The 13,456-nt window shown below is 45.0% G+C and overlaps 4 protein-coding genes across 4 annotated transcripts; 1 reads left to right on the forward strand and 3 right to left on the reverse strand.

Moving 5' to 3' along the window:
* Positions 1-726: 726 nt before the first annotated feature.
* C8R40DRAFT_1053191 (Metallo-dependent phosphatase-like protein) lies at positions 727-3,208 on the reverse strand (the record flags this gene model as incomplete). The annotated part of the gene is made up of 10 exons (XM_046224824.1): positions 727-1,222; positions 1,278-1,397; positions 1,450-1,642; positions 1,690-1,988; positions 2,039-2,313; positions 2,372-2,494; positions 2,547-2,645; positions 2,698-2,723; positions 2,784-2,994; positions 3,080-3,208. The coding sequence occupies 10 exons, from the start codon at positions 3,206-3,208 to the stop codon at positions 727-729; spliced, it is 1,971 nt and encodes a 656-aa protein (XP_046083182.1).
* Positions 3,209-4,355: 1,147 nt separating this feature from the next.
* On the forward strand, positions 4,356-6,707 carry C8R40DRAFT_1151495 (uncharacterized protein). The gene is made up of 13 exons (XM_046229557.1): positions 4,356-4,403; positions 4,472-4,543; positions 4,654-4,886; positions 4,942-4,976; positions 5,033-5,073; positions 5,126-5,318; positions 5,387-5,484; positions 5,536-5,603; positions 5,716-5,870; positions 5,981-6,030; positions 6,088-6,114; positions 6,167-6,201; positions 6,257-6,707. The coding sequence occupies exons 3-13, from the start codon at positions 4,840-4,842 to the stop codon at positions 6,594-6,596; spliced, it is 1,089 nt and encodes a 362-aa protein (XP_046083183.1). The 5' UTR covers positions 4,356-4,403; positions 4,472-4,543; positions 4,654-4,839; the 3' UTR covers positions 6,597-6,707.
* A 130-nt stretch (positions 6,708-6,837) lies between these two features.
* Positions 6,838-8,366, reverse strand: C8R40DRAFT_1118201 (major facilitator superfamily domain-containing protein). Its single transcript, XM_046228685.1, has 9 exons — positions 8,317-8,366; positions 8,091-8,258; positions 7,887-8,041; positions 7,769-7,832; positions 7,594-7,717; positions 7,407-7,538; positions 7,248-7,356; positions 7,004-7,188; positions 6,838-6,943 (listed from the first exon to the last, which is right to left on the reverse strand). Exons 2-9 carry the CDS (start codon positions 8,208-8,210, stop codon positions 6,855-6,857), a joined length of 978 nt encoding a protein of 325 aa, XP_046083184.1. The 5' UTR covers positions 8,211-8,258; positions 8,317-8,366; the 3' UTR covers positions 6,838-6,854.
* Positions 8,367-10,650: 2,284 nt separating this feature from the next.
* Positions 10,651-13,197, reverse strand: C8R40DRAFT_500696 (MFS general substrate transporter). Its single transcript, XM_046235264.1, has 14 exons — positions 12,901-13,197; positions 12,587-12,817; positions 12,512-12,534; positions 12,427-12,451; positions 12,315-12,370; positions 12,241-12,262; positions 12,008-12,175; positions 11,803-11,957; positions 11,685-11,748; positions 11,509-11,635; positions 11,329-11,460; positions 11,168-11,276; positions 10,930-11,114; positions 10,651-10,871 (listed from the first exon to the last, which is right to left on the reverse strand). The coding sequence occupies exons 2-14, from the start codon at positions 12,791-12,793 to the stop codon at positions 10,783-10,785; spliced, it is 1,362 nt and encodes a 453-aa protein (XP_046083185.1). The 5' UTR covers positions 12,794-12,817; positions 12,901-13,197; the 3' UTR covers positions 10,651-10,782.
* Between the last annotated feature and the right edge of the window lie 259 nt (positions 13,198-13,456).

A 13,456-nucleotide genomic window follows, 5' to 3' on the forward strand; every position in this document is an offset into this window, starting at 1 on the left:
TTGCCGTTCTGACTTTTATTCACCTAGGTCAATGTCTCTTCTCCATGCAGGCATGTAACGAGACTCGCTGGCGGGCGACAATGTAGTACAGAATAGGTCTTCTGCTGACACGCACTACTCACTGAAACTTTAATTACCTTCACGCGATGTGGTAATGTGTTGTCTGGGACTAGAATAGGGAGACGAGAGAGGCCTTGTCGAGATGTATTCCTGGCGTGATAGTGAGTCTCTTTTTTCATTTCCTATTCATGATGCTATATCCAAAAATACAAGCATATGTCCGAACTATTTATGACGGAGGAAATTGTTCTGTCTGATTCTTTCATACTATACTGTCCACGCGTTCTACATGCTTACTTGTAGTCGACAGAAAATCGGCGTACCGTCCTACTGTTTTAACATCCTCTAGCGTGTTTAGTGGCATATCACTCCTTGCTCGGGTGCTTTGTGTGCAACGCGGACCTGATGGGACTATGCCAGTAAGCCTCCCTATATGTACTTAACATGTATAAATTTGAAGTGATTCTAATGGAAATTGAGGTTTCGATTTGAACGACCATGCAGTTACCCTACTAATAGCATATGTCTCATACCGTCAATTGAGTGATGAGAAGGAAGAGACAAGCAGATAAGAAAGATACACTACAACCTGAATACCATGAATAGAAGCCATATGTAAACAACTACGAATTAATGGTTAGACTATCCATATCTTTGAACAACGACCTATGTGTTTGACTTAAACCCCGCCGCCGTCGCACCATTATTAACAGACGACCCAGCCAGCTGAGCCGCTAATCCTTCTACCGTCTCATCGTTTTCAGGAATCGTCCCGTCCTTCCCGTCCAATACACCCTGAATTAAACTCATCGTGCTTTCCAAGCTTCTCCTCCTCGTACTAGGACTTGTCATCGTGGTACCGAGGCTAGCTTGGCGGCCGTGGCCTCTCCTGAATGCACCTCCGCCAGAGACAGGCGACGTTGGGCTGACCGGCGAGGCGGATGACGGGCTTGCGGGTGATGGGGAAGAGGGTATTGCACCGCTTGATATGGCGGCTGCGAGGCTGGCGGCTACGCCGTTAGCGGTAATAGGGGTAGGAGCTTCTTGCCCTTCTGCAGGAGTGGAAGGTAGGGAACCTGAGGCGATGATGGCTTTGCCTTCTTCGGATTCGGCATCATAGAGGTCTGGTGGAAGTCTCTCATTCTCGATATCGGATTTCCGGCTGTAAAACGGGTAAGATGATTGGTGCTACGCGGTACGGAGGAAGGAGCACGTACGCGTCCTCGAAGCCTTTGATGGCATTCTTGATACCTTCGGATCCTGAAGCCAGAGTACCATATGGCAGCTTGCTCGAGCCGGATATGCTTTTGAGTTCGGAGACCTTTTCGGCGTCCTCTCTGTGATGATGATCGATTAATTGTTTGAAGGACATCGACAGGCATCACGTACCGAAGCAATGCAAACACCCTCGCCACCCGGCCAACTGCCATGATCTTGTTCTTAATCACCTTCCTGCGTTGGTCAGATTCTTCTGGTGCTGGTACAGCGGATGTCATCGGCGAAACAACTTCCTCTTCTTCATCGCTTTCCTCGAGTTCTTCTTTTGTGCAGGTATTTAGAACAGCAACCAGCATATCCGTAACTGGGAGCCATGAGTCATAGGATTAAAGAAAGGAGGACAACACAAACTCTTTTCGCCAACGAATGGTAAACTCCACGTGAATACGTCCATAAAGTTAGGAAGCCAGTACGGGTGGGGAGTGCAATTGAATTGCCGGATGTTCATGACGTTGCTCTCATATTTGAGGACGGCAGCCTTGTTATTATAAACATCGAGATAATTGGGTGCTGAAAATATCGTCATGACGGAAGGGAATCCAGTGGACTTGGTCTTGCGATACATCCGGTATCCCGCGTCTTGTGCTTCATGTGCCCGAATGATGGAGAGTAAATTATTTCTTTCCAGGAACTGACAAGCAGCCTGATACCTGAAGAATGCGTCAATATACGTCGCAAAAGATGATAAGAGTAAGATTACGTGAAAAAGTAGGAGCAACCACGGACGTGGTTGTGAACAAAACTGTCAGTAATTTTTTCGGTACCAAAGTCCTCCACCGGATCGGCCCAAAGAATATCACACATCAAACCATGCGTTGGTGGTTCACGGAAGCGATCCAGAACACGTATGTCATCGAGGGTGTTAAGCTCAGGGGAGAGACCACCGTGAATACAGAGGAATTGTTTGTTCATGACTGCAGCAAGTGGAAGGGCACAGAATGACTCCATGCAAGCGTCATAGATGCGCTCGGAATACTTGTGTTTGCCTACGAGCGAACATTCAGCACGATGTGGCAAGCTTTGAACGATCAACGAACAACTTGCATTCTAGTTTAAAGGTAAAATAATCTGTCAAGTGCCGGCATTCGTGGTTTCCTCGCAGCAGGAAGAGGGTTTCGGGATACCATATTTTGAGAGACCACAGATAGAGTACACACTAAAATGCCACATTCAGGGTCAAGATGAGCGACGATTGACGGAGAGCACACCTCAATACTGAAATAACCCCGATCCACATAATCTCCAAGGAAAAGATAACGCGTGTCGGCAGGACTTCCTCCCACCTCGAACAATTTCATCAGATCATACTGGAACTATCCAGTCAGCCTCACGCGACGGTGTTCAGAGATCGTTACGCACATATTGGCCATGGATATCACCACAGACTAAACCAAATGAGATATCAATAACTACCATTTAGAAAGAAAGATTCCGCAGAAACGTACCAGTGATAGGCGCATCCACGTTAAGCACGTTTGGCTCTTTGCTCAATATTTCTGTGCCTTTTTCCAATATCCACAAAGCTTGCTCCTCGCTTAACCTTCCCTCTCGATAGAAGTGATTCTTGAGGAAACCAACGTCAGGTTTTGACCGGTCCTGACCGTGATTAGCAAAAAACTGTTCGGGAGTTGGTATTTGCATTGCCGGTGCTTGAACCTTTGTAGGTGTTCGATAAGAAAAAGAAGAGAAAGTGTAGAGAGAAGTTAAAAAATATATTGATAAAGTCTATGGTTATACGAACGTCTTTAATGACCCGCTCCTGGGTGCTGACGGTAGTGCCATCGTCAAGAGTATGCTGGGTGAAGTCGATATCGGGAAGCGGTGGCTTTACAGAGATTTGTTCTATGGCCCGTGCAAGATGTGTGCTCATCGTATACAGTCGTGTGCCGCCGTGGTGGTCGTGATTGTGGAAGAGAAGAAAGGATGAATCGCGATCGCGCTGTACAATGTTGATCAATAATCCCAGGCTGTGTCTTGCCGGTGGCTCTCAGGAGCGGCGCCGGAAACCCTTCTTCGTTTTCTTATTCCTTATTATCCCTCATTGTTGAAATTTTATTGGTGAGTGAAAGAGATGATATATCTTTCCTACCTACGAGCTGATGGTTTCTTGGACGGATCACGCAGTGCTCTTCAAAGTAGTTGGCTAATGATCAGAACGAGGGGCCTTTGAGCTGAATTGACCTGGATGCCCTACGAAGCCCTCAAAAAAACATCTCTCTCAGCCAGTAGACCGAAATCTATCGAAAAACATACAGATATGGCCAAGTAATTACCGACTTTACTTCGTAACAGGCTCCAGCGAGCACTGTAGCGATACCCAGATGCTGCGCTCAACTTTCAAGACCGTTTATAAACTCCATTTTCAAGAGTCGCCGAACAGAACCTCTGCTCGACGTCAATGTTAATCTGGACCGGTCAGTTCTCTAGCCAATCTATATCACAAAGATTCTATCAAAGATTACAGGTCGAAAAAGACCTCCCACTGCATCATGCGTGACTGCCTTAGAAGACGTACAAAAATAAAAGAGGCACTGAACGGTGCAAGCTAACGTTATGATAGATGATCACTTCAAGCAGCGTGAGGGACTTGCCCAAGAAGGCCGATGTAGGCCTTGATTAGGGGACTCGATCCCATCGTTCAGCTCCCAAGAGTAGGCTACTCCTTTGATATGGACAAGAAAATGCCTGTGATCACGATAGGCAGTTCGATACTTGACCGTAATATCCTTACGTTATCTACAAGAAATTCACCATAACAAAATCACAATTCACGCAATCAGTGCGATACTTTCAAGAAGTCTGTGACAACTCCCCCTCACGCTCCCATCTGACAGTATTTGATACGTTGGGATAGCTTACGGACTTAGACCGAATAGTATCCCTCTGTTGACCCTTTACCCAGGTTCAAGCGTATGAAGGCACCCAAAAGAATTTCTCGCTGTGCTAGGCAGTGTATGCGAGTCTTGTCATAACTTCCTGATATCTTCCCCCCCCCCCCCCCCCCCCCTCAGGTTCATTGACAAGTTTAATTAAGGCCGAAGCAATGCCGTTGGGTGAAGCCGTACGTATGTAACAATATCTATCTATCTAGCTTTCTACCTTATTCAGAATCAACAATGATTTCAAACCCCAGTTGACGCACGTTCCAAGAAGGCAATATATGGATAGATGTAAACAGTGTCTCTGGGCGCTGAGCATAGATCAAGTGAGTAAAGTTGACACAACAGAAGGCACCCATTGATACATACTATGCACGAATTCTTTTTCTCCACCACTGTCAGCATATGTGGAGCTCTGACGATGGAAACATTGCAGACACCTAATTACAGACCAGACAAAGTTTGATCTACTTCTTCCGTCACTTTGTACCATCTTCGTTGTGTAATGCCTGCGGTACCGCAGATGCCCTAGATTTCCCCATCGCCGTTTCTCCGCTGTGATGGTATGCTATAAAAGCTTCATATCCGCTCCTGTGACCCCCATTGTCCGAGCTGTATCTTCATGCCTATTACATCCAATGCCGCAGCAGCCACGGCTGCTTATGAACAGTCAGTCTGGTTTGTTCTTTTGCTAGGCACTGCTGATGAATTCTATCATCCACAGCTTCATCAAATTCAGAATGCAGTATTCGAGTCTTGGTGAAGTCCTTCCCATTCTGCACCTCATATTCTCCTGACTAATCAAAAAAACACAGCTATACTTTATTATGACTACGTCCTCACCTTCGCAGACGAAGTGAGTGGACCACTGTAATATGGTGTTATGCTTCTACTATAGTCGGGTACAGATCCACTATATGTGGCGCCTTCGTTCCTTGACCCAAATATCGACGCTGCTCTATATCTGCTGTCGTTATGCTATTCCAGGAAACTTGATGTATCTTCTGGCAAATGCTGGCGTACTCGGTGGTATTGACCGCTGTAATACCTGGTATAGAATCATTGCTGCTTTGAGTGTCATGGGAAGGGCTTCAGTCATCAGTAAGCATTCTACTCCTACTCGGATTTGGAGGCTTTTTTACTTATAGCTTTATACTGCCCTTCCTAAGCTGTCTTAGGTATGCGAGCATATGCCATGTGCGCACAAAACAAATTCGTTCTTCTGGTGTTGTTGCCTCTTGGTCTTTTGATTCCTATCCTTGATATAGTGAGTACTTGGTACTTTCAAGAACGACTGCTAGAGCTGATGAATCACTAGATTCAAAACTTGAACCTATCGTGTAGTGATGGTCAAGCCCATGATCTGGATTCTCAAAAATATCAACTGTAAGACATTTGTGTACTTTCCTGCAAACCCTACTAACTGATGATGTATCCTTTGTTAGTGGTAGGCCTTTCAATTTCCTCAGAATGTGCCTTGTAGCTATAACATGCACATAGAGGGCAATTTGTTGTCCATCATGATTCCCATCTATGATTTTATTGCTGCTACATTCACTATCACTCGTGGCATACAGGCTCTGAAGAAAATGCCTCGAACCGCCACATTGCAGGACTCGGTTTATTACTTGTTGGTTGAACAGGGTATGATCTATACTTCCCATTCCCCTTTATAGCTTTGCTCATCCGAAGTTCCATAGGTATCATATATTTCCTGTAAGTGATAGCTTCGTTAACTGTTCTGCTCTAAAATCTGAATTCCTATTTCAGAGCTATCTCTGCAATCACAATCACGCAATCCATTAGTAGCTTCGTGAGTCACTTCTCATGCCTGAGCAAGTATGCTTCTCCTAATAAAAATCAAAACTAGCATCCCGTCAATCCTGCAGGAGGAGTGGTATGTCAATCTGTTCTGGTCCTTAAACAAAATCCCCTGAAGTATGGTGCAGGCATTCATTGGCCAAATTAATGCATTTTCTGTGCCGTGAGTTCCTTACTGCTAAGATATACCTGCTGCCATAATTTAAATCCTACATCAGGGTTTCTGGACTCTTGATTGCTCGCTTCCTTCTACGTCTCCGTGCCGCTCAGGAAAATCTCAATCCAAGTAGTGGTACACTTCGTACTGCGGGCATCTGCAGCACAGTCCAATTTGCAGATCGTGATGCTCTTTCTTCATCAACCACTGGGACATCCACGTTCAGAGCAGTTGCTGGTGAGAATGGGGAGGGAATGCCAACTGAGTCTACCTTTCGTCGGGTCATTGATTCTGTCATGAATGAATTTGGAGATGACCCTGTGGCACGAACAAAGGACATGCTAGACATAACAGCGGTTGAGGCCAGTGATGTTAGCCTAGTAGTAGGGGATCAGGTTTAAGTAATTAATAAGGCCATGTTTCAGGATTTAGTGAACTACTCATATTTATGTTTCTGGTATATGAAGTTGGAAAGTATCACTACCCCCACACAAATATAGTTCCTTATGTGTACAGCTGTCACTGATCAAATTTAGTACCTCAGATCATATCATTTTAATAAAAGGAAAGGAAGTTGGCCTTAGTATCTTGTGTATGCGCGAAACTGAGCAGGTCTGTGGGTATAGTAGCAACAATAGTATGCACTCTTACTTCAAAATTTATTGATTTGGGTGGAGATTGAAGTTTACAGTAGAAACATAGTACCAAACTGTCGCCATGAGGATCGCACCAAAGAGCATCATGCTTCCTGTTCTCATGCTTTTTGTTCATATGTTCTGGAAATGGAAAAGAATTTGTGCAACTGTACCTGCAAACAACCCCATCGAAACAGATCCTTGACTTGTATTTATAGCACCGGATATAGGTGCTCCAGCAAGCATTGCAACACCAACCATGGACATGAGAATACCAATCCTCTGTCCTAATTGGTTTCTGTCTCCAAGGTCCAGCACAGGACCTGAGACTAAGGAAGCAAATGGCCCTATAGAGATACTATTTTATTCACGTGAATCTTTCAAATTGCAGCCTACTTTGGAGAGGATGCAACTTACCCATAAAAGACAGAAAGGAAGATGAGGCCTACTTGCGAGTGGGAAAAGGGCCAGATGTAGTATATTGCAGCAGATAGGCAAGTAGCGGGGACCATGAGATTGAGAGCACCTGAAGGCAGGGAAGTGAGGACAGTTCCGGGTAGAGCAGAGAGAAGTCACCTAGTCTGTCCGCAATAAAACCGGATGTTAATCTACTTAGACCACTGCAGGCATTACAGATGGCGACTAAGTAGAATGAAAAACTGACTGGGACACCATTAGAAATTGCGGAGGTTGCTATGTATGTCGTGACTTTGTATATCGTTCAGCGGCCTCAGCATGAGCAGCAGATTGTGCAGACACTTACATGTGTAATATCCTAGATATATGGAAAACGATGCGGAACAATACAGAAGGAAAACACTAGATTGCATAGGAGAAAAGTCGAGCAGATGTCCTTTTACAATCAAAGATTTTCGTTGTTTGATTGTCTATTTTTGTAATTAATCTGCATACAAGCGCAATAGAGGATGGAGATTTACTAGATTTCCCATTGCCAGTCCGAACAAGATGATTGAAGCGAACACCCGTATTGTCCATGGAAAGCTAATCTAGAACAGTGAAAAAATTGTCATGATATTGTGTCATCAATCCACCCACCCAATCAGTGGAATTAACGCCCTAGCAGTAATGGGTAGAACGGTACCGCCCATAGATGATCCTGCAGCGTACAGGCCCAGAGCCAGCCCTCGGCGTCGAATAAACCATTGCGATAGTATTGCAGTAACGGGTCCTGTGAATATCCCAGCAGTAATCTGCGAACTACTTTCGTCTCTTGTGGTGAAGAACTACAACAATACATACCCCAGTCAGAATTCCTTGGCACAGGAGAAACTGCCAATAGGTACGACATTGCGCAACCAAGAAAGTGGCGGAGACAAAGATCAAGCTAGCAGATGTGAGCATGCTACGAAAATAACCCATGTCCAGAAGCCGTGTGAATATCAACGTCGGAATATACAAGCAGGATTGCTAGCAAAATTTGGTAATAAGTGCCAGCTGAAGCTACGTGAGTTTACGAACGGCTAGCCTAAGTGTAAGATAAGGAAAGAGGAATGCGAATGAAAGGTGTCATCTTCAATCAGTCTACGAGTCGCGTAGTAAACACGTGCCTGTATTCTTTTCTGCTTGTCGCGCTCACTGAGCCGCTACTCGCATTTCTCCTCTCCTCCATCCCTCGCTTCGTGGAAATTTAGGCCCACCCTCCTCTTCCCTATTCACTGCTAACGCTTGGTATGTTTGGGTCTCCTCCGAATCGTTTCCTTACTAGACCCGATTTACCTTGTGTACTGGAATTGCTTCCAGGGTCTCCAGCACTCCTCCATCCTCGGAGATGATGCTGACACCGGCCGCAAGCGGCGTCAATTCCATCCGCAAAGACCTCATTCAATGAATGAGAAAATGTTCATAGCTTCAAATCGTCATGCTTATATTCAAGAATACATATACAAAGTCATACTACTCTCCACTTCCTGTTCCTCCCTCTACACCTCAATATGGAACTTGCCTTATCAGGCATCGTGAAAGCAAAAGGAAGATTCGGCAACCTGAATGGATCCGATCCATGCACTATCATCAAATGAACACTCGAACTCATCAATCAAAGAAAGATTAACTTACATGCTAGATGGCAATATGTCTTTCAAGAGACTTTGTTCATAGTGCGCCTGGAATACCTGAATAAAGAAAACACTTTTGATAGCGTACTAGATCCCTGAAAGTATGGAAGGGTAACATACCCCCCATGTACTCATGTATCCTGACCTAGAATTTGATAACCTGTTTACCATTGAATCATGCAAATCCCTCTGGAAAGTTTACGTTGTGAACGCAATGCACATTGCCTAAAGGACTAACATTTTGGCAGATATAAAGCAAGAATCGGACATGAAAGACATACACCAAATAAAACTATCCAAGCGCGAGGGGCTTCATCCGGGGAGTCATTATCAGTAGGAAGAATGGACGATGGATGCTTCCCGGTAACAATTGATTTCTCAGCAATAGAGAGCGTAGATGTAGAAGAAGGAATAGTCAGAACCATAGGCCTCGAGTGATGTTGTAATTCCATTAGGCAGTCTTGAAGCTTTCGAAGAACGCCGCTTAAACACTCAGTCAATGGACAATTCCTCTAGACTTTCTATCTTTTATTCACTTCTCTACGTTCTAAGCATAGTATGGTTTTGTTGAGGGGCTGGATCTTAGGTCATCTTGGTGAAATAGCATCATCCTACTCAGAGGATGACTGTGGCCAATCAGTGTCCCGCACATGATGGAGAGATGACGGAGGGCCCAAAAATCTCTGATATCTGCCGCCTCTGACTTTGTTGATCACGATCAACTGTTGAAGTCTTCAAGCCTAACTCTTTATTATTAAAGCCCGTCAGGGAAAAGGATGGAGAAACAGAGGGCGCCAGATGGAGAAAGTACATTAAGATTGCACCATTCAAAGGCCTTTGGTGTAGGGTGTCGACCATTGTGATACAAGAGTACGAAAGTTGCGATCAGCCTGCGCATCTATCAAGAGTTTAGAGTTAGCTTACCATCAGTCACTAATTTATCATTTTCCAGGATTCACCCTACGCTACCCTACGCTGACCGGCAGTGTCCCCTTGATGCTCCGAGCATACCGTGACTGTGAACTACAATTAGACTTGTGTTGATCCAGGTCCCATACGTTCTTGAAATTCGACACAGCTTCAAGGAAAGGAAAGGAACTAGCGAGTACCTCGATGACAAGGCGGAACTGCGAGACTGCAACGACCACGCAACGACGGCAAATGACGGCGAGATGAGTGCGGGAGCGAAGCAAAAGAAGGTTCAACTTCGGACTTGATGCCGAGTTCACACACCTGGTTCGCACGACGCATAACAAGAGATAGACTCGTCTGTCTAAAAAAAGGTAAAACAAAAAACGCAACCGGCAAAACCTAGATGGACGAGTAGAAATGATGTTCCTTTCACAGTCTTCATTCGACAGCACGACTCGCGGGTCTTCATTGGATAAGATCACATCTTGTGTGGTTGATCCGTCTGCTCTTGCACTTGAAGCTAACTGATAATTTTACTCAAATTTTGTGAAGGATCACAGCCGAAACTGCAGGGTAAAATGACACATCAATATCTCTTATTTCCTCTTCAAGTTGTCATGCCCATCGAAACCAAGTTTACTTGGATAAAGATTGACAAGTGTCGGATACATCGTTGATGGTGCAGATGAGTCGTAGGCTCGGATGATAGGACAGGACTGTATTTTACATTCAATCTGTTGACGACCCCGGACCTCTATACTATCAGATACCTGCTAAAATTGATACAGGAACTTGCAGATGAATATGTTGACGATTGGATCCTCGAACACCATCAGATCCACAAGCATGAATCGCGTAAGAATCACATTACCATATATGCCTACCAGAGGGACATTCAGGTGTACTGTGATAGACTATATTTACATAAATATTTAGGATATCCTTAAACAATCAACACCTTGATATTATATCTTGCTCCAGTAGCTCGGCTTGCTCTTAACTTTCATGTGTCGAACAATCATCATCAGTATCGCTCCAAAGAGCATCATGCTTCCTGCAGTGAAAGTTTCAAATCCCTCTCGGTGGTAAGTAACAACAGTTAATTTACGAACCTGCGTACAGCCCCATTGCAATTGGTCCACGACTTTTGTCAACTGCGCCAGTTATCGGTGCTCCAACGAGCATTGCGATACCGACCATGGACATGAGGATACCAATTCTACGTCCTAATTGATCTTTTTCCCCAAGGTCCAAAACAGGACTCGAGAACAAAGAAGCAAATGGTCCAATGGAAACACTGTACGTGGAGTCCTTAGTGATTTGAAAATGATTAGGGAATATAACACGCACCCATACAAAACTGAGATGATGACAAGTGATACTTCAGCGCGAGCAAAAGGCCAGACGCAATACACCACCACAGATAGCGTGATGAAAGGTATCATTAGGTTCATTGCCCCTACAGCATGGTAAACAAGAATACAGCATATGCACAAAAGGAAAATCCTGACCTGTTCTATCCGCAGTGAGTCCTGACGTTATTCTGCTCACACCGCTGCAAGCATTGCAGATGGACACTAGATAGAAGGAGAAGCTAGTAGAAACGCCGATGTTGATTGCTAAGGCTGCAACATATGTGGTGACTTTTGCGTGTGTTAGATGCGGCCAATTTGAAACAAGGTTTGGCTTACAAGAATAGTAGCCAAGGTAGACGAAAAATGCGGCAAAGCAATAGACAAGGAAAGCATGCGATCGCATGGGAGAAAAATCGAATAGCGATCCCTTCACTAGCGAGGAAGACCTTCTTTGTTTGATGGTCTGTTATTTCCATGAGCTCGTAGTCTGTACAGCAAGTTCAAGAACTAACCAGATTACCCAGGGCAAGGCCGAACATTATGATCAAGGCGATCACGCGTATTGTCCACGGAAATCTAGAAGGCCATGAGAATTTTCCTGTGAGGCTGAAGGAGAGTACTGGAACGTACCCAATGGTCGGGATAAGAGCTTTGGCAGTGATAGGAAGGACGGTACCGCCGAGCGATGCACCGGCAGCATATAGGCCGAGAGCAAGACCTCTCCGCTTCCGGAACCATTGTGAAAGGATGGCAATGACGGGTCCTGAAAATACACCTGCGGCGACCTGCACAAAGCGGTCAGTGATTTTTGAAGATGACCCGATTGAAAACCTACCCCAGTAAGGAGACCCTGACAGAGAAGAAATTGCCAATATACATGACATTGGGCAATAAGGAATGTAGCAACAATGAAAACCACGCTAGCAGAGGTAAGCATGGTACGGAAGTATCCCATATCTAGAAGTCGGCTGAATATTAAGGTCGGAATGTAGAGGAAGGATTGCTATTAAACATAAACAAGCTCGTTAAGCTTGGATCAAGCGCAGAAATGCTAATGAAACCAGGAACCTGAATTGATCCGATCCATGCACTAACTCGAGACATGAGACGATGTGGTTGAGACGGAGAATAAAAGGACGTACATAGTGGATGGTGAAGAGTCCTGCAAGATACTGTGTTCATAATATGCCTGGAAGACCTAGATGATGCGTCCTCAGTAAGTTTCCAAGCTCAATCGCGGAGAATATAACTGACCCCCCATGCACTCATATATCCTGAACTAGAAAGGCTAGTTAGTAACGAAGCGAAGAATGGAAAGAGGGGAAAGCGCTGTTCGCACGTCGTGAAGGCAATGCACATGGCCTATGGAATACGGTAAGAATATGACAAGTTGGACAACGCGGAAAAAGCTTACACCGAATAAAACCAGCCACGCATGAAGTCCTCCATCGGGAGTATCGTCAATTGGTGTGGATTCTTGTAAAGTCGGGATGGCAGTGCATTTTTCGATGGGCAACGACTTTTCGATATCTTTGAAAGCCCCTTCATCGTATGACAGCGAGTCAGGCGTAGGAACGTAGGGGGGACGCTCCTGACGTTCAGAATAATCTCGGGAGGCCATAGGAGAAGAAGATAGATTAGTAACCTAACAGTTAATTAGCAGACAAGCCACCGGGAGCGCAGAGTTTCCTGCAGCCATCTCATTGTGAGAACTGGCACAATTTATACCTATTTCTTGAGTTATCGAGGGATTGAATCGACTTCGGAAAGATTCGGCAGGCTTATTGCAATGACGCTCGATATGCGAACATGCAAGCGAGAGGGTGTGTTGTTATTCGATCGAGGCATGTCGGGGTCGAGTTTAAGTCCAACAGCATGTTTGAGCGGACGGGAGTAATGTGCCAGGTTGTTCATCACTGTTCAAGGATCGATGAGAACAGAAATCCATGCTCCCTTGATCCTTGATTCAGGAGTAGAGTTTAACCAAGGGTTCTGACTAGATAAGAGGATGAAGGAGAGAACGCTGATTTGGTTAGCGACTCCGATATGCTTGTTCCCAACCTGTACAAGGTGTATTATTGTTAGGACTGATACCATATGATGTTACCTTCAGAGCTACATTACTCTAAAGCGCCACTGTAGCTTGACTATAATGGTCGTACGACCAATAATGCGAATGCCGTGCGGCATGGTGTTTAACTCGGCTGACGCACATTTAGATTTGGCCTTTCATTTGCCGAAGTTTGTTCGGCATCTTGTCGGTGAAAAAGAAGCAAGAGCGTTG

This window comes from Lentinula edodes, assembly GCF_021015755.1.
Source record: "Lentinula edodes strain Le(Bin) 0899 ss11 chromosome Unknown C8R40scaffold_33, whole genome shotgun sequence".
Lineage (NCBI taxonomy): Eukaryota > Fungi > Basidiomycota > Agaricomycetes > Agaricales > Omphalotaceae > Lentinula > Lentinula edodes.

Coding starts and splice junctions, on each gene's coding strand:
- C8R40DRAFT_1151495 (XM_046229557.1), top strand. CDS start 4,840: ATGCCTATTACATCCAATGCCGCAGCAGCCACGGCTGCTTATGAACA. Junction 4,887..4,941: donor GCCACGGCTGCTTATGAACA/GTCAGTCTGGTT, acceptor TATCATCCACAG/CTTCATCAAATTCAGAATGC. Junction 4,977..5,032: donor AATGCAGTATTCGAGTCTTG/GTGAAGTCCTTC, acceptor AAAAAAACACAG/CTATACTTTATTATGACTAC.
- C8R40DRAFT_1118201 (XM_046228685.1), bottom strand. CDS start 8,210: ATGGGTTATTTTCGTAGCATGCTCACATCTGCTAGCTTGATCTTTGTC. Junction 7,833..7,886: donor GCGTTAATTCCACTGATTGG/GTGGGTGGATTG, acceptor GTTCTAGATTAG/CTTTCCATGGACAATACGGG. Junction 7,718..7,768: donor GACTGGCAATGGGAAATCTA/GTAAATCTCCAT, acceptor TTACAAAAATAG/ACAATCAAACAACGAAAATC.
- C8R40DRAFT_500696 (XM_046235264.1), bottom strand. CDS start 12,793: ATGGCCTCCCGAGATTATTCTGAACGTCAGGAGCGTCCCCCCTACGTT. Junction 12,176..12,240: donor CATGGATCGGATCAATTCAG/GTTCCTGGTTTC, acceptor TATGTTTAATAG/CAATCCTTCCTCTACATTCC. Junction 11,277..11,328: donor ACTCACTGCGGATAGAACAG/GTCAGGATTTTC, acceptor ACCATGCTGTAG/GGGCAATGAACCTAATGATA.